Here is a 20,688-nt window from a genome sequence, read left to right as displayed (position 1 = left end):
CAAAGAGGTGAGTCAACAACACACGTTATAGCTACTTATATCATTTAGTTCAATGCTAAATCTGGATCGAACCTCTAGATTTAGGGTCTAATTGTTTGCTTAGGATTTTTTCGCTTCTCAAATTGAATGCTAGATTGATGTAATATATTGTAACAGATACGATAGATGAGTATGGTTTTAACTGTTGGGAATATGAGTGCAAAAACATAATAGCGCAACGCAAAAATAAAAATTATCATACCAAGATCGAACTTTAATGAGAACATGTGAACAACTATACTATTTTAAAATAAGAAGAAAATATACTTTAGTTTCCTAAACTATAACCGCATTTTCATTTATGGCTCTAAACTTTTAAAAATAACATCGGGGCCCATTGAACTACCACAATGTGTCAAATTAGACATTTTTTTCATTTTTTTTTTGCCTCAAATGCCCTTGGAGTTATTAAAAAATTAAACAAAAATTGGGAGAAACTAAAAATACCAAAAAGGGGTGGCATTTTTCATATTAGCTCCCTTAAATTTTTTTTCAGAAGTTTTTATTTTTTTTTAATTTTTTTAATTTGACATATGGTGGTAGTTCAGGGGGGCTCGATACAACTTTTTAAAGTTTTGAGGTGTAAATGGAAATGTAATGATAGGTTAAGGGGCTAAAGTATATCTTCTCCTTAAAATAAATTGTAAAAGCAAGAACCACTTGGTATTTTGACCACTCATTGGCTATTAGGCAAAACTTTCTTCTACACCTCCAATGAAAAACACATGCAACCTCATGGATTATGATGCCTTTAAATCTTCCTACAAATGACTAATAATAACTAAGAGTGTGGACTTTTATCTTATTCTTCAAAACTTAAACTTATTCTTCAGAATATTTGAGAATATTTAGTTCTTAAAAAATAATTAAGAACTGTAATTGTTAGAACAATTTTTGGTACGGTGTGAACACGTTCCCCGTGCTCGAACCTGAAACAGGTGAACAAAGTAAGCACGAAGAGAAAGCATCCTGTGTTGAGCGTAATCTCCCTCCGATGCTCAAGTAAGATCTCTCAGAAAATATGTGTAAGCTCTAGAACAAATAAACGTGTCGTTGATACAAGGGGTCTTCTAGCGTCCCTGATTTTTTTTTAAGTCATATTTTAGAGATATTTATTTGATGATATATTATTCATATTAGGTAATGATATTTATTCTTGAAGAATTGATTAGATCATATGAATATTATGGGAATAAATATTGATTTGAGATCAGATTTGATATGAGAGATTATATTTTAATTGGGTGATTTAAGAGATATGATAATTGAAGATTGATTAATATATTTAGGAGTATGATTATTATACTTGGTGATTGATTTAATGAGATTTTATGAAGTGAGGAATTCATGGAGTTATTAATGGAAGTTGGGATTTTATTAGATTCGTTTTTTATAAATTGGAGTGAAATCCAGCCCACTTCCTATTTTTTCTCTCTTTTAACCTTCCTCCTCTCACACACGTACATCTCCCTTCCCACTTTAAATATTTTTTATCTTTATTTTCCTTTATAGCAACATAGAAAGATTGAGATGAAATCAGAGAAACGAGATTGAGAGAGAAAGTGAGAAAGAGAGTTTGGGAGAGAGAGAGAGAGAGACAGTGATTGGGAAATTTATGGGTAATGATCAATTGCAGCAAAATGAGTTTCGACAAGTAATTACCTTCGATGATTCATTCTTGTAACTCACTGTAAGTATTCTTACTTACTGAGTATGATATTGATATCCAATAATACGGATTCTTGTGGTTTTATAACTTGTCTGGCCTTTCAATATATATGATTCAACAATGATTTATATTGTCGGAAATCAATTGACTCACTACTTCATAGTTTTTATAGCGCTTGCAGCAATAGAAAATCAAGGTAATTATGCAGTTGTGATTAGAGATTCATATTGAGATGTACAGAGATTCCAAGTTAGTTAAGTGTTGTCTAGAATTTAGATTGTCGAATAGATTTGTATAAATGCCTTGTACGGCATAGCTTTGTGTATTTTTGTATAAAGAAAAGTATTTTAACCGTATTGTTTTGTATAGATAATTACAGTTTTTCCGCTATGTGAGATTATTTCAGCGTAATACTCGAATTTATTTACAAGATAAAAGAAGAGAAATATCGAGATGTGGTATTAGAGCACACTACAAAAAAAAAGCAGATAGTTTCTGACGTGGCACACAGTAACCCAACTTTTGCCATGTCAGTAATTATTGACGTGCCAAAAGTGGCACATCAATAATTATTTTTCTGACGTGTTGAATGTGCCACATCAATAATTATTTTTCTGACGTGTTGAATGTGCCACATCAATATTTAGTGATGTGGCACATTTCACACGTCAAGATATAGCAACGTGTCAAATATGGACACATTGCTAAATTTAAATTTAATTTAATTTTAAAAATTTTATTTAAATAAGTTAATATAGTGATGTGGTAAACTATAACACGTCAATATTTATAACGTGTCAAATGACACGTCAATAAATATTGACGTGTTAAAATGACACGTCAATATTTATTGACATGCCATTTTGACATGTCAATAAATTTTGACCTGTTATTTTAACATGTCAATACCTTATTGACGAGTCATTCCGCCACGTCAGTAAATATTGACGTGTCATTCTTTCACACACTAAAATTTAATAATAAAAATTATGTATTTTTTTTTAAATTTAACGATGAATATAAATTAATAACAAAATAATTAACGATTAATAAAAAAAATTTGATAAGAAAAGTTTTAATAAAAATTAACGATTAATAAAAATTGGACATGCATGCAGATATTTAAATATCTTCCAACCGATATAAAATATTGCAAAGTGTTTATAAACATTTAAAAGGCACATTAAATTTAATCTAAATTTCCTCCATAACGGTTTGGAGAACATTCTTGTCCATAACAATTAATAATTAATAACAAAATTAATTTAATTGCTATGTGTATAATGATTATTGTAATTAATTTTATTAATGCTTCCTCCACATGCATTGATTTTTTACTTCGAATTATATATATATATATATAGCTGGCTAGGGTATGTATATATATATGTTAGCTGAAATAATTAGCGAGCTTCGAACCTATCTAGCTAGCTATAGCTGTTAAGTATATATATATGGTAAATATATATATACGGTAAATATATATACCTTTCATGGACTGGAAAAAGTCACTGCATATATAAAAACAAAAACCATACACCCTTAAAGCTTCTACATGCCAAACACCACTGACGACTCTGAGTTTAGACAAGTTATGTGTGAAAGTTAGTTAACTTCATAGTCAGCCAGGTGAAATATTGAGACCTTAAGCACAACAGGATTCCTCTTGATCTGTTCAAACACACACACATCTCCTTCTTCTAAGTCTTTGTCTTTGCATAACTGACACCACCCTATAGTTTTTCCTGATATATATATATATAGCTAATTAATAAAAATATAATTAATTAAGGACCTCTTTTCTGACGTGCCATATGTGACACGTTAGGAACTTGCATTGGGAAGGACAGCACCTCGCTGGCCGTCCCATCGCATTTATTTCTTCCTTCTTTTTTTTTTTTTCCCCCCCCTCTCCCTCCCTGCTACATATTTTCTTCTCTCCCGCCTAGCTCCCACGCGTACAGTGCAGACCATTCCCCATTTTCCCTTTTTCTTTTCTTCTCCCTTAGCTTCGGCAGGTCTCTCTTCCTCTCCCTCACTCTTCCTCAACTCCCTCATCTCCCGCTCTCTCTCTCTCAGCTCTCTCAACTTGGAACCGGCGGCACTAACTCTCTCTCTCAAGCTCACTCTCCATCTCCGATTGTCGGCCAGCTCCGATCCATCTCGCCGTCGCCATATATATATATATATATTGTTTTGTTTTATATATATGTTTTATTTTGTCTTGAATCTGCATGATGTTTCGTTAATGCACTGGATTGAGTACTTGTGAGCAAGTAATTAATTTGTTAGCTAGTTTTATTTTTTGTATGGTATATCTATTAATTATTGTTGTATATGAATATGCATGCCTTCAAAATGAATATATAATGGTGGGTTCTTGTTTCAGATTAGTTTTTTAAATGTGTTTTGGTTTTAAAGTTCATATATATTGTGTTAATGTAAAAGAATATATAAAAAAAAACTAACCTAGCCAAATTTATTATATTTAGGGTCTCCATATATAACGAAACTAGGTAGATGTTATATTTACTCTAAATAGAAGATAGAGACACCTAATTATTTTAAATTAGAAGAAAATATTCACAGAGCTAGGTTATAAACGAACTATTTTTCCTGTTATGATTTGGTTCATGCCATTTGCCCTTTAATCTTTAAGAAATTATTTATTTGAAGCACATATATACAAATATTCCTTTTTGCTACCATGTTGGCGTATCCTTTGAATCCGACTAAATACCCAATTATATAGTTACATGCATACATTAATTCACTTTTATACTTTACAATATTTATCTCTTAAATATTGTGCTAATTAATTTAATACCTTGATTTACTAGAAGACAAACAAATTGTGCACAATCAAGGACCAACAGGAAAAATAATTTAAGAAAAAAAAAAAAGGAAGAAGAAGAATGAAAAAGTTTTTCCTGCAAGATTTGGGGTTGATCGGTTCATGGACCCCAGACGGACATTTAAAAAATTTAGCTCGTCTTTTATGCTATTGCTAGAAAGTAATTCTATATCTTTACTTTTTAAGTAGCACTAATCAAATCTCATTGCCATGTTGCTTTATCCTAATGCCTAAAATAATATGATCACAAATATGTAAGTCATGCATACATATGGTAGTGAATATTTCATACATTGTATATGTAATTAATTGGGTGAGTGCTGTTTTTCGCAGGTTATCATGAGTAGTAGGAGGAAGACAAGAGCACGGAGGGGCTCGTGTTTAATGTGGCAGTCTATGTCGCATGAGTCTCCATCATACCACCTAGATGACAGTGAGCAACAAGACATTGCTCAGCTTATGGGGCAGTAGGACGAGTATTGACCAGTACTTCCAGGTAATGTGGAAGGGGAGATCCCTATCCATAATCCATACGTGTAACGCCCCGATATTTGAACTAGCAAATATCGAAGTCGTGACGCTGCAACTTTAGAAAATACAATCTTACAGTGGAGTATGTATATTAATATTTTTTTTCTTTTTCTATGACCTAGGAATAACTTACACAACACAGTTGAGCTGACTGAAATACCTCGAGGTGATATATTATTAAATAAAATAGAAACATGGTTTTCATTACAACATATGTACACACTAGGTGTACTAAATATATGCCACAGATGGCACCTAAATTAACATAGTAATATTTATTAAGTTCACACACATCATCATACATAATAAAAGCGATTAACATAAATGAGTCTTGCTCCATAGAGTAAGCATCAATCCTACAGTAGATGGTCTATCAACCATCAAAACCAGTAAAAGGACTATCGTCCTCACTTTCTATTCTTGCATCAAGATCTATGTAAAGATGACGTTATCATATTTACATAGGCAAACAAGTGAGTAATCTATTTTCCTAGAGATAAAGACTAAAAAGACTAGTTTGAACAAGTAAGATTAAATACTAAAATATAAAATAATGAATGAGTTGTGAATGTAGCGTAATGATAGATTAGTTTGTGTTTTATGATAATCTTTCTTTAGACCTCTTGTCATGAGCTCTCAGCCTGCTTACTTCCGTTATGTCCCTCACACTTTAGAGGTTTACTTGTTTGGTGCTGGCAACTACACCGCCCCAGCTTAGTTATATATTAGGCCAGTTGGACGGTTATATACCCCCATCCACTGAGATACCGACAGTTCCTCGCGGCAATCCACCCAGCTTGTTCTTAAAGTGGCTATCTTATCAGCCCATTTTATTAGACACATTATGCAGCAGTTGTATTGCAAAATTATATCAATAAGACAAAATAAGAATTCCTATAACAATAAAACAAAGCTAGTACTCAGTAAGTATATCCATACTTACACTCCTTAGTGTAGTATTCTGCTCCACTTCTGCATATAATACATACATACAAACAATACTTAGTTCATTCTCCAATAATATCATTGTTTAAAGACCCTAATCTTTTTATATTTATTTATTATCCGTCACTTCATCTTTACTTACTCATTTTATTATATTAATCTAAGATAGTCACTTATAACTAGCTTTATGCCTGAATTCATTTTTGGTGACGAGGCTAATGGCCAGTATCACTAAATACAAATTAGTATTATAAATAATATATATAAAACATGACTCATATTTTGGAGATGAGACCAATGGTCCGTACCTACCAAAGTATGAATCAAAATTTAAATGACAATAAAAGAAATGACTGAATGTAAATACTGAATTCATATTCTGGGGATGACCGCCAAAAATATGAATTAAAATTTAAATAACAATAAATGAAATGACCGAATGTAAAAGCTGTAAAGTAAATAATATATAGATAATATCATAAGCCTTTAATTGATTTTGTCTACTAACTCATTATTATTAATTCACTTGTATCTATTACGCTATTTTACATTATACGCTTATTGGGTCTTTAAACAATTAAATGAGAACAAGTGATACAAGCAATAAATCATAATATTTATACAAGAAACACTTACCCAATAATCCTTAGAAGTAAAACTCCACCAAATCTTCTCTAGGTAGCTAGTTTAGAAAAATAAGAACACTTTGAATATTACAAGAAAGATCTAAGCTATATGGTATTTGACTAGAACTAAGAAGTAAAATGAAAGGAGGAGCAAACAATTTTACTTGTTGTAAGGTTGTAAAAACTCAAGTGAAAGTGAATTTAGCTAAGGCTCTATTTATAAGAGAATGAATGGTTAGGATTTATTTTTACACATTTGATCTAAGGGTTGAGATTTATTTAACCAAAAGAATGAACCTAGTCCATATTTCATGCTCTATACCAATTAGAATTTTCGTCCAAAATGAGGGCAGTGTATCCCGATCCATTTTTCAATGTCCAAACCTACTCCGATTGACATGAAATTTTGAGAGTAGATAGAGGACTCCAAGATAAACATTTTATATTTTTAGTTTGACTTCATCCGAGTTCTTTTGAGTCTATTTTTGGCCTATACAAAGTTTCCTATTCAACTTAGGCTTTAATCTATTTGCATTCCCACTTGGCCACTTGCCTTATTAAATCATTATAATCATGATATTTACTATAACCCTTATTACTAGAAGACATTAAGCTTTCAACAAAGGAGGCTAGCCTTGGTATCTTACTTTAGCAGTTTTGATCTCATTTAGACAGTATGAAAATTAAGACACTGCTTTTTAGGCTAAAAACTGAAAAGCTTCAAATTAATTTCTAACTTCGCTAAACACCAATATAAATAATTTATTCACTAGATTGGGTTTGATTATGCCTATAAACATATTAGTGAAGCTAAATTTTTAGAATTTAAGTAATATACATAAGAGGTCAAAAATTAATGTAATATACCTTTAACACTAAATAGTTATTTAATATCATTAATCCACATATCATTGTTTTAATTTATCGATTATTCTTTTAATCTATTTAATATTATTTAAATAAGAGTTTTAAAATCTAGGTCGTTACAATACGGTTCGACAGGCATGGCTCAGATGGGGTATCGGCCTGATTCGTATCTGTACGACATGGATGCATCATTTCATCCAACTCGCTGGCCGACGTACAATGAGTTAGGGCAGAGTTTCCAAGGCCATGTGGAACAGCTATACGGCCAGTATAGCACAGGTACAGACGAAAGTTTTTTTGAAAGATTGAAAGTTTTGAAAGTTTTTGAAAGTTGTTGAAATTATCTCTTTGGTCTTTTGAAATTTTTTTGATTATCAAAGCATTAGTTTCTAACTATATTGGTGCGATATCAATTATATTTCAATGCAACTATAACTTCATAAAATTCTAAACATTTAAAAAAAATACAAAGTAGGTGGAGAGGATAGTGAGACACAGCGCTCAGAAGACACGACTGGTGGGACAGGTGCCATGAATGACCCGCAGCCCAGCGACTCTGCTTCAGCCGACGGTTAGGCCCTCAACTGGTTCGGATGATAAGTAAGTGTATATGCTCAAATGTCATACATATAAGTCTTAATTACTTGTAGTTAGTATTCAACTCGAAATAACTTACATTGGTAATTTTTAATCTGTTAGGTACCGATCCAAATGAAAACACCATTATTGAGGTATTCACCATTCTTGACTTGCACAGGTTGTTGAGGGTCCCCGCCGGCAAAAGGATTATACTTGAGTACAATGCTTCATGGCAGCCTGCCGGATTTAGTGCCATGAGGTTTAGATGAATGGCCGGTAAGGTCATAAGGAGCTAAAATTATGTCCGAATACCAGACGACTGGACGAAGGTACTGTAGTGTACCAAGGAGAATATATGGGATGCCTTGATGGTATGTGTATTTTATTATGTCAAACACTCCTAATGTATGTATATATATATGCTCTAAGTTGTACATATATATGTGTGTTTATATCTATATACATATACACATATATTTTAGGTTTTTTTAATTTATCAATTTTGAACTTGTGCAGGTAGACTTTTTCGTCCCGCTAGAGTGCAACTTGGCTGCCGTAAAGAAGGACGCGTTCCAAGATATGGGCACCAAACTGAGACCTTGGAGACACGAGCTAAAAAAAGTTCTTGTCATTACGACGGACAATACTCCGGTCACCGTACGGGTGAGAGTGGGGCAAGAAAGGCTCTCTGGGTACAACGCCGTCGACTTGGAGATCTTGTTGGAGAAATGGTGTAGCCAAAAGAACAAGGTATGTCATGAGTTATACTATAATTTTGTGCAGTGTCATTAATTGTAATTGTGTTAGTATTAACATATTAAGAATGTTAATTATGTAGGATTATGTGGCGTATATGAAGAGCTTGCGAGCATTGAATAATACGCCCCATTGCACTGAGTTGAAGAGCTATGCAAGGGTGACACATGAGGAGGTATGCGTGCAATTTACCCTATATATATATATATATATAAACATATCTGTATGTTCTATTTTTTCAGCAGACCATACGTGTGGGCACTCCTCCTACTCGTGCACAGTCTTACATCCGCACACATAAGAAGAAGGATGGTTGATATCCGAATGACATAGTCAAGGAGAGATGTGTATGCTACTCACCTTTCATATGTTGTGTTGCTTATATATGTGATAATTTATTTGTGATTAACAGTTGGATGACCCACTGACCCAATAATTAATGTAACATACAGGAGAGGATGGAGGAGCTTATACCCACTGACTCTGCAGCATCGTCGAGCGTGACAGAGGGGACGGTCAGGTGGGTGCCGAACGACGCATACGCCCAGGCGCTTGGAAATAAGCCTGAGTACGCTGGTAGGGTTTCGGCAAGCTGGACCGAATATTCTGCCTGTGCGGGGCTACATACACTCATATTATACACCGTCACAAGCACGGTCACAGAACACCGGGCACTCCACAATCTCACAAGAAAGTCTTGACAGAGTACTTGAGGCGGAGAGGGCAAAGCACATGGTAGAGATGAATGCCTTGTTGGCCGTAGAGCGGGAGCAGACACTTGCGCAAGTAGCTCAGCAAGTGGTAGAGTAGGTGGCTGCGCAGATGGTTGCGAAAGATGCGTAGTTGGTTGAAAAGGAGGCTCAAATGATAGCAATGTTTGACGACCGTTTTCGCCAGCTCGAGGAAATGATGTGGTCGAACTCCGCGCCAGATAGAGCTTCCCCACCCTTTGTGATTGTGCAATTGTCGGTTGATAGTGGATCAGGTAATAACATTTTTTAATGGTCAATGTGGTTTTAGAACTATCCCTATATATATATATATATATATGTGCACTTCTAAATTTAGAGTTTGGATATGTTGTAATCATTCTCATTAATGATGTTGTAAATCCTGTTGAATTTGGTTTATATATATCATGGTTGGTTTGGTGGTGGATGTGGGTTAGAGCTTTGCATTTGAAGTATTTGGTATTGTGAGATGGACCACTATGGTCCTTGTAGAATATTGTTTGGTGCATTTGATTGGATCACGAAAATATGTTGGGGGTATAGATATAAATTTGAATTTGTTGAGTATGATGTCAATTGTTTACATACTGATGTTGCTCAATGATTAAGCCTTGATTATATTCTAGAATATTGTTTGGTGATTATTTGTTTTATCATTTGCAGCTAGTGGATATCATGGGGAGGATGCTATCGATGTCGATGATGTGGATTGAACAAATGGTTGGCCATTCGCACTTGGTGTACATAAGTTATTTGTTGATGTAATTGTATTTGTGATAGTTTTCTTGATGTACGTAGTTATATATATATGATAACAGAAATAGTTTTATTGGTGTATATGTATTTATTTGTGGTTGGTGTATAGTTTTTGTGGTTGGCCATTCACACTTGGTGTATATGTCTTTATTTGTGTCTTGAAGTTAGTTTTGGTTGATAGTCTGTGATCAATGTTGATGGATATGAATTATGTTATTTGCATGGATTGATGGATAAATTGTATATCAGGTTAATTATAATCCAAAATTCGGGTACATCCCTAAAAAAATTTCAAAAAAATATATAGGGGGCGGGGCGGGGGGAATCGAATTTTAAAATTGGCCAAATATTTTGACATGTCACGTTATGACATATCACAATTTTCTAACGTGTCATAACGTTTGACATTTCAGAAATTTTTTGACGTGTCATTTTTTGACACGTTGAAAATTTTCTAACATGTCAAAAAATGACACGTTGGAAAATTTTTTTGACGGGCCAGGATTGGCACATCAGAAAAATTTCTGACGTGTTAAATCTGACACGTAAACAAATTTTTTGACGTGGCAATTTGACACGTAAGAAAATTTTCTGATGTGCCTCTCCTACCACGTCAGAAATATTTTCTGAAGTGTCACTTTTAAAACGTCAGAATTTTTTTGACGTGTCATTTTGAGAAATTTTTCTGACATGCCATTTTTGACAACCAAAATTTTAATGCCTAGCACACGTCAAAAAGGCTACGTCAATAAATTTTACTGATGTGTCAGACCACCTAACACGTCAGAAACTGAATGTGAGGAAAGAAAAACATTTTTTGTAGTGGCATTACCTAGCCTAAGATGGTGGAAATGTACACAAGCCTATAAGGGTCGCTAGTGGACATGCGTTGGTGATGCCAAAAGTGGGTTATATTATAAGGGTCGTCAGTTAAGATGCCAAGAGATTTATAAGGGCCAAAAGTTTAAAAGGCCGAGAATGAAGAATTTCCCTGAGGATTGCCAGTGGTGACACTGGGGCCCAAGAAGAGTGCTTGTGGCATCTCACATCACCTGGGTGTGGAATATGTTATGATATTTATTCTATGAATGGATTGACTTTTAAAGTTATATGGTAACTTGGGGTAAGTTATGGGTTAAGTGTGATTTGTTTTTAAATTGGGTCGCTCAATTTGAAGATATGTGATAATTTATGGGCTTTAATTTCGAGGACGAAATTCCTTTAAGGGGGGAAGATTGTACCGTCTAAGATTTTTCAAAATCTTATTTTAGAGATATTTATTTGATGATATATTATTCATATTAGGTAATGATATTTATTCTTGAGGAATTGATTAGATCATATGAATATTATATGAATAAATATTGATTTGAGATCTGATTTGATATGAGAGATTATAGTTTGATTGGGTGATTTAAGAGATATGATAATTGAATATTGATTAATATAATTTGGAATATGATTATTATACTTGGTGATTGATTTAATGAGATTTTATGAAGTGAGGAATTCGTGAAGCTATTAATGGAAGTTCGGATTTTATTAGATTTGTTTTTTTATAAATTGGAGTGAAATTCAGCCCACTTCCTATTTTTTCTCTCTTTTAACCTTCCTCCTCTCACACACGTACATCTCCCTTCCCACTTTAAATATTTTTTTATCTTTATTTTCCTTTATAACCACATAGAGAAATTGAGATGAAATAAGAGAAAGGAGATTGAGAGAGAAGGTGAGAAAGAGAGTTTAGGAGAGAGAGAGAGAGAGAGAGAGAGAGAGAGAGAGTGATTGGGAAATTTATGGGTAATGATCAATTGCAGCATAATGAGTTTTGACAAGTAATTACTTTTCATGATTCATTCTTGTAACCCATTGTAAGTATTCTTACTTACTGAGTATGATATTGATATCCAATAATACGGATTCTTGTAGTTTTATAACTTGTCTGGCCTTTTGATATATGTGATTCAACAATGATTTATATTGTTGGAAATCAATTGACTCACTACTTCACAGTTTTTGTAGTGTTTGCAGGAATTAAAAATCAAGGTAATTACGCAGTTGTGATTAGAGATTCATATTGAGATGTACAAAGACTCCAAGTTGGTTAAGTTTTGTCTAGAATTTTGATTGTCGGATAGATTTGTATAAATGTCTTGTGGGGCATAGGTTTGAGTATTTTTGTATAGAGAAAAGTATTTCAACGATATTGCTTTATATTGATCATTACAGTTTTTCCGCTTTGTGTGATTATTTCAGCGTAACACTCGAATTTATTTACAAGATAAAAGAAGAGAAATATCGGGATGTTACAAATGGTATCAGAGCATTACCCAGCCTGACATGGTGGAAACGTACACAAGCCTATGAGGGTCGCTAGTGGACATGCATTGGTGATGCCAAAAGTGGGTTATATTATAAGGGTCGTCAGTTAAGACACCAAGAGATTTATAAGGGCCAAAAGTTAATAGGCCGAGAATGAAAAATTTCCTGAGGATTGCCAATGGTGACGCTGGAGCCCAAGAAGAGTGCTTGTGGTGTCTCACATCGCCTAGGTATGGAAAATGTTATGATATGTATTCTATGAACGGATTGACTTTTAAAGTTATATGGTAACTTGGGGTAAGTTATGGGTTAAGTGTGATTTGTTTTTAAATTGGGTCGCTCAATTTGAAGATAGGTGATAATTTATGGGCTTTAATTTCGAGGACGAAATTCCTTTAAGGGGGGAAGCTTGTACCGTCTGAGATTTTTTAAAGTCTTATTTTAGAGATATTTATTTGATGATATATTATTCATATTAGGTAATGATATTTATTCTTTAGGAATTGATTAGATCATATGAATATTACAGGAATAAATATTGATTTGAGCTCTGATTTGATATGAGAGATTATATTTTGATTGGGTGATTTAAGAGATATAATAATTGAAGATTGATTAATATATTTTGGAATATGATTATTATTTTAGGTGATTGATTTAATGAGATTTTATGAAGTGAGGAATTCGTGAAGTTATTAATGGAAGCTGGGATTTTATTAGATTTGTTTTTTATAAATTGAAGTGAAATCCAGCGTACTTCCTATTTTTTCTCTCTTTTAACCTTCCTCCTCTCACACGCATACATCTCCCTTCCCACTTTAAATATTTTTTTATCTTTATTTTCCTTTATAACCACATAGAGAGATTAAGATGAAATCAGAGAAAGGAGATTGAGAGAGAAGGTGAGAAAGAGAGTTTGGGAGAGAGAGAGAGAGAGAGAGAGAGAGATAGAGAAAGTGATTGGGAAATTTATGGGTAATGATTAATTGCAGCAGAATGAGTTTTGACAAGTAATTACCTTTGATGATTCATTCTTGTAACCCACTGTAAGTATTCTTACTTACTGAGTATGATATTGATATCCAATAATACGGATTCTTGTGGTTTTTCTAACTTGTCTGGCCTTTTGATATATATGATTCAACAATGATTTAGATTGGCGAAAATCAATTGACACACCACTTCACAGTTTTTGTAGTGCTTGTAGGAATGAAAAATCATGGTAATTATACAGTTGTGATTAGAGATTCATATTGAGATGTACAAGATTCCAAGTTGGTTAAGTTTTGTCTAGAATTTAGACTGTTGGATAGATTTGTATAAATTCATTGTGCGGCATAACTATGGGTATTTTTGTATAAAGAAAAGTATTTTAACGGTATTCTTCTGTATTGATAATTACAGTTTTTCCGCTATGTGAGATTATTTCAGTGTAACACTCGAATTTATTTACAAGATAAAAGAAAAGAAATATCGGGATGTTACAAATGGTATCAGAGCATTACCCAGCCTGAGATGGTGGAAACATATACAAGCCTATGAGGGTCGCTAGTGGACATGCGTTGGTGACGCCAAAAGTGGGTTATATTATAAGGATCTTCAGTTTAGACGCCAAGAGATTTATAAGGGCCAAACGTTAAAAGGTCGATAATGAAAAAATTCCCTGAGGATTGCCAATGGTGACACTGGAGCCCGAAAAGAGTGCTTGTGGCGTCTCACATCGCCTGGGTATGGAATATGTTATGATATTTATTCTATGAACGGATTGACTTTTAAAGTTATATGATAACTTGGGGTAAGTTATGGGTTAAGTGTGATTGGTTTTTAAATTCGGTCACTCAATTTGAAGATAGGTGATAATTTATGGACTTTAATTGCGAGGATGAAATTCCTTTAAGGGGGGAAGATTGTACCGTCTCAAATTTTTCAAAGTCTTATTTTAGAAATATTTATTTGATAATATATTATTTATATTAGGTAATGATATTTATTCTTGAGGAATTGATTAGATCATATAAATATTATAAGAATAAATATTGATTTGAGCTCTGATTTGATATGAGAGATTATGTTTTGATTGGGTGATTTAAGAGAAATGGTAATTGAAGATTGATTAATATATTTTGGAATATGATTATTATTCTAGGTGATTGATTTAATGAGATTTTATGAAGTGAGGAATTCATGAAGTTATTAATGCCAGTTGGGATTTTATTAGCTTTGTTTTTTATAAATTGAAGTGAAATCCAGCCCGCTTTCTATTTTTTCTGTCTTTTAACCTTCCTCCTCTCACACACGTACATCTCCCTTCTCACTTTAAATATTTTTTTATCTTTATTTTCCTTTATAACCACATAGAGAGATTGAGATGAAATCAGAGAAATGGGATTGAGAGAAAAGGTGAGAATGAGAGCTTGGGAGAGAGAGAGAGAGAAAGGGAGAGACAGTGATTAGGAAATTTATGGGTAATGATCAATTGCAGCAGAATGAGTTTCGACAAGTAATTACCTTTGATGATTCATTCCTGTAACCCACTGTAAGTATTCTTACTTACTAAGTATGATATTGATATCCAATAATACGGATTCTTGTGGTTTTATAACTTGTCTAGCCTTTTGAGATATATGATTCAACAATGATTTGTATTGTCGGAAATCAATTGACTCACTACTTCACAGTTTTTATGGTGCTTGCAGGAATGAAAAATCAAAGTAATTATGTAGTTGTGATTAGAGATTCATATTGAGATGTACAAAGATTCCAAGTTGGTTAAGTTTTTTCTAGAATTTAGACTGTCAGATAGATTTGTATAAATGCCTTGTACAGCATAGCTTTGGGTATTTTTGTATAAAGAAAAGTATCTTTACGGTATTGTTTTGTATTGATAATTACAATTTTTCCGCTGTGTGAGATTATTTCAGCGTAACACTTGAATTTATTTACAAGATAAAAGAAAAGAAATTTTGGGATGATACAAATGGTATCAGAGCATTACCCAGCTTGAGATGATGGAAATGTACACAAGCCTACGAGGGTCGCTAGTGAACATGCGTTGGTGATGCCAAAAGTGGGTTATATTATAAGGGTCATCAGTTAAGACGCCAAGAGATTTATAAGGGTCAAAAGTTAAAAGGCCAAGAATGAAGAAATTCCCTGAGGATTTCCAACGGTGACACTGGAGCCCAAGAAGAGTGCTTGTGGTGTCTCACATCGCTTGGGTATGGAATATGTTTTGATATTTATTCTATGAACGGATTGACTTTTAAAGTTATACTGTAGCTTGGGGTAAGTTCTGGGTTAAGTGTGATTTGTTTTTAAATTGGGTCACTCAATTTGAAGATAGGTGATAATTTATGGGCTTTAATTTCGAGGATGAAATTCCTTTAAAGGGAGAAGATTGTACCGTCCCAGATTTTTCAAAGTCTTATTTTAGAGATATTTATTTGATGATATATTATTCATATTAGGTAATGATATCTATTCTTAAGAAATTGATTAGATCATATGAATATTATAGGAATAGAGAGAATGAGATGAAATCTTTTTTATCTTTATTTTCCTTTATAACCACATAGAGAGATTGAGATGAAATCAGAGAAAGGAGATTGAGAGAGAAGGTGAGAAAGAGAGTTTAGGAGAGAGAGAGACAATGACTGGAAAATTTATGGGTAATGATCAATTACAGAAGAATGAGTTTCGACAAGTAATTACTTTTGATGATTCATTTCTGTAACCCACTGTAAGTATTTTTACTTACTGAGTATGATATTGATATCCAATAATACGGATTCTTGTGGTTTTATAACTTGTCAGGCCTTTTAATATATATATGATTCAACAATGATTTATATTGTCGAAAATCAATTGACTCACTACTTCACAATTTTTGTAGTGCTTGCGGGAATAGAAAATTAAGGTAATTATGCAGTTGTGGTTAGAGATTCATATTGAGATGTACAGAGATTCCAAGTTGGTTAAGTTTTGTCTATAGTTTAGAGTGTCGGATAGATTTGTATAAATGCCTTGTACTGCATGATTATTTCAGGGTAACACTCGAATTTATTTACAAAATAAAAGAAGAGAAATATCGGAATGTTACAAGTCTGGCCTATAAATAGGCTGAGGGGTTTACTTAGATTAGTACTCCTCCTTTAACCTTATCTCAGCTCCGCGATGATCTTATCAAAGTCTTGCAGTTTGGTTTGGACTGTGAGTAGTAGCTGTGTGCAAACTCTAACACGATCCTTACGGTATTGGATAACCATCAAATGGATTCCTTAACTCAATAATACTCAATCTTTGAGTACTAAAAGTTGGTTCGTCCAGTGTCTCTGACGTAGTAGTAAGATAGTTCCCAGGAAATCGAGGGATTGGCAGCTCCAGGAAATATATTCCCGGGTGACTCATCCCCACGTAACCATGTCTTGGCGATGTCTTTCTTCCTTTCAATGATGGCTTTCATGGGCTGGGCCCCCATCAACTTCGAGTTTATACTAGCCATGACTCTACCCATAGCTTTGTCACTGGACTATGATATCGCAACCCACCGAGCCCTAAGGGTGAAGGATATTTTTCCAACAGTAATGATAGTGTGTTTTGCAAGAGCTATAGGCTTGGACTACTATGAGAGGAGGGAGAACTAGTCCATGCGGAAAACTCAATATGCGTTTGATAAAATCGCAGTTAAGCCTTTAAAATTTAGTATTTTTTTTTTTTTTAAAAAAAAAACCTCTTTAGCTGCAATTTGAAAATGCAGATTTTCTACATTATCAAATCGCAATTTTTTTTTTTTTAAAATGAAATCCCAAACAATCTATTTTTTGCGATTTTTTTTTTTTTTTTAAATCACACTTTTTGTCTATAAAATTACAATGCCAAACACACCCTAACCTAACATACCCATTAAAAATTTGTCATACGGCATCTAAACTGAATTCATAGAGTATAGTGAGACTTTAATCAATTAAAGAATCTATGGTTTATCTTGCTAAGAAAATAGCCTATTAAGAAAATAATAATAGGGTTCCTAAGGGAGAGAGAGAGAGAGAGAGAGAGAGAGATACTTCACTGTGTTTGTCCGACCAAACATTTTCACTTGAATTGCTACCTTAACATCAAGAGCTTGGAAGAGATACAATAATTCTTAGGCGTTATGGATGATTTTGGCCAAACAAACGTTTTGGGTGGCACACAAGGATAGGAGGCTAACATATGCTTGATTTTCTTAGCAATGAGTCGATTACAATCCTAGTAAAAATAGCATTACTCAATGTACAATTATATGGTACCTTAATGTTTAACAACTTCAATTACTGATCCTCAAGGAGCTCAATTGACTAGGGGTTGTGTCTCATGAAGCAAATGTCAGTGGTTCGAATCATCTTCCCCTTTTCCCCCATTGTGCGGATATGTCAGAAAAACAAGGGATAAATGCAAATTGGTATATGTGATTGACCTAAATTAAAAATCACCCATGTGGTATAAAAAATAATTTATAAGACTCTGTAGTTGGTGTAAATTACAAATCATTGCCTGTGGTATAAAAAATAATTTATAAGTTCTCATGGTAGGCCAAAATAACAGTTTATTCAAGTCATGGGACTCTTTGTGTTGCCCAAAAGTTTCTAGAGGCTTGGGTTTCAGAAAAATGAAAGATGTCAATCTAGCTCTCATTTCTAAGCTTGGCTGGAAGCTCCAATCCAACTCTGACTCATTGTGGGTGTCCCAACTCAAAGGTAAGTATCTTCTTTCTGGTTCTTTTCTCTCCCCCCCTCCCCATTCTTCTCCCTCTTGGCTATGGAAAGGAATCCTCTCTTCATAGCCTATTATTTCCCAAGGAGCCTGCCATAGAGTTCATCTTCATTCCTCCATTCCTATTTGGAACTCCCCTTGGATTCCATCTATTCCATCTTTTCTTCCAACCCCTCATCCTCTTAATCCCCACAACTCTTCTAACCTTTTAGTTTCTAACCTCATCAATCCTAATGCTACTTGGAAAATCCCTCTTCTTCTTTCTCTTTTTACCTTACATACTGTTAGGGAAATTCAGAAAATCTTCATTAATCCTACTCCTATATCTGATTTGTTATGGAACCCCTCTTCCTCTGGCCATTTCTCCTCCAAGTCTGCATATAGATTGATCATCAGCCCTAGAGTCTCCTCATTCTCCTCTCCTTTGGTTTCAAATACTTGGAAGCTTTTGTGGAAACTAAAGATAAATGCTAGGCTCAAACTCTTTCTTTGGAAAATAGCATGGGATATCATCCCTTCAAAGGCTAGACTCAAAGCAATTTTTCCTATCTCCTCTGCAGATTCCCTCTGCCCTCTCTGTAAAACTGAAGAGGATTCTCTCCTTCATTTGTTTTTTAGATGCAGTTTTGCTAGAATAGCTTGGAGATCTTCTTTCTGGCCTCTTGATTCTCTAGCCTTGTCTTCTCTAAATCTTTCTAGCTGGATTAAAGGTATCATCTTTCCTCATTTTACTTTTGGCATCCCTCAATCCGAATCACATCTCTTTCAAATTTATGCTGCTGTTCTTTGTGATCTTTTATGGTTTAGTAGAAACAAAGCAATTCATGAAGGCATTGTTCCAGACATCTCAAAGTTAACTGCTTCCATCAAAAAGACCTCTTTAGCTCATGCTGCAGCCTGGCACTCCTCTTCTGCTAAAGTGGTTGAAGTCTGGTCTCCCCCTCAGGAAGGTCATCTCAAGATCAATTTTGATACAGCAATCAGAGATCATTTTTCAGCCCAAGCAGCAGTTTGCAGAGACCACAAAGGGATCATCATCAAAGCTATTTCCCAGATCAATCCCCCCTGCTCTCCAAACTTTGGTGACGCTCAGGCTGCTCTCCTTGCTGCCTCCTTGGCAGTGTCTTTAAATCTTAAGAATTTCACCATTGAAGGGGACTCTCTTATTGTAATTTCAGCACTTCAATTCCCAGCTATCATTCGTGATTGGAGTATTGAAAAAATTATTTTAGATTCCTTATCTCTTCTCCCTCCTTCTTCTAAGTGGGAGGCAAAGAAGATTAACAGAAGTGCAAACTTCTGCGCCCATCATGTGGCATATTGGGCCGCGGCAAGAGTTCACTCGGGCTGCATTCCCATTTTTTCTCCTTTTTCTCCTCCCCCCGCTGCTTGTAGTGGTTTAGAACCACCCTCTGTTTTCTTTCCCCCTTGAGGGGCTGTAATGCTCTTTTTCTGGTAATGTTATGTTTGTTACAAAAAAAAAAAAAAAAAAAAAATTCGTTAAGTAATTTAAAAAAATTCATTACTTCGTCACGTCATACCTAATAAATATGCAACACATGCTATTATCAATTTCTGGCATTCAAAAATGACAACTAGGACTTTTCACATTATTTTAGGACGCCAGCTAAGAGTACACATCAACCTTACTCCAAGTTATACTGCTATAGTAATTTAACATATTCTATTTTATACCCAAAAATTTTTCCAGTGCGTAATCATCCCTCATCTTCATCTTCATTAATCGCTTCACAAAATGTGATCATCAAATTCCCGCAAAATGGTCCAAAATTGTGGCGAGAAAGATGAAAGTGAGGGAGGGTTATGGACATAGTAAAATTTTGGAGATATAAGAGATTATGTTAATTTACTGTAGCAATATGACGTCGAGTGAGGGTTGATGTGTAATCTTAGCTGGTGTCCTAAAATGATGTAAAAAATCTTAGTTGTCATTTCTTCAAGTCATAAATTAATAATAACATGTGTCGCGTTTTAATGGGCATGACGTGACAAAGTAACCGATTTTGTTAAGTTACTTAACGAAAATTGATTTAAGGAAGTAAACTTTTATTTTTGCCTACCTTGAGGACCTATAACTTATTTTTTATACCACATAGAGTGATTTGTAATTTAGGCCAACTACAAGGATCTATAAATTATTTGTTATATCACATGTAGTGATTTGTAATTTAGGCCAATTAGAATGACCAATTTTGCATTTATTCAGCTAGTAAGTAAGACTTATCATTTAGGTCACATTCT

The 20,688-nt window shown here is 34.1% G+C and overlaps 1 protein-coding gene across 1 annotated transcript; it reads left to right on the top strand.

Moving 5' to 3' along the window:
* Positions 1-18,322: 18,322 nt before the first annotated feature.
* LOC132181816 (uncharacterized) lies at positions 18,323-19,858 on the top strand. The gene is made up of 2 exons (XM_059595047.1): positions 18,323-18,410; positions 18,639-19,858. The coding sequence occupies exons 1-2, from the start codon at positions 18,323-18,325 to the stop codon at positions 19,856-19,858; spliced, it is 1,308 nt and encodes a 435-aa protein (XP_059451030.1).
* Positions 19,859-20,688: the final 830 nt, after the last annotated feature.

Source organism: Corylus avellana, chromosome ca5 (genome assembly GCF_901000735.1).
Source record: "Corylus avellana chromosome ca5, CavTom2PMs-1.0".
Classification (NCBI taxonomy): domain Eukaryota; kingdom Viridiplantae; phylum Streptophyta; class Magnoliopsida; order Fagales; family Betulaceae; genus Corylus; species Corylus avellana.
Note: the sequence above shows the minus strand (reverse complement) of the source record. Positions and strands in the feature narration are given on the sequence as shown.

Bases quoted from the DNA above. Each gene is read 5' to 3' on its own strand.
- LOC132181816 (XM_059595047.1), top strand. From the start codon at position 18,323: ATGAAAGATGTCAATCTAGCTCTCATTTCTAAGCTTGGCTGGAAGCTC. The intron at 18,411-18,638 runs GTAAGTATCTTC...CTAACCTTTTAG, and splicing joins GTGGGTGTCCCAACTCAAAG to TTTCTAACCTCATCAATCCT.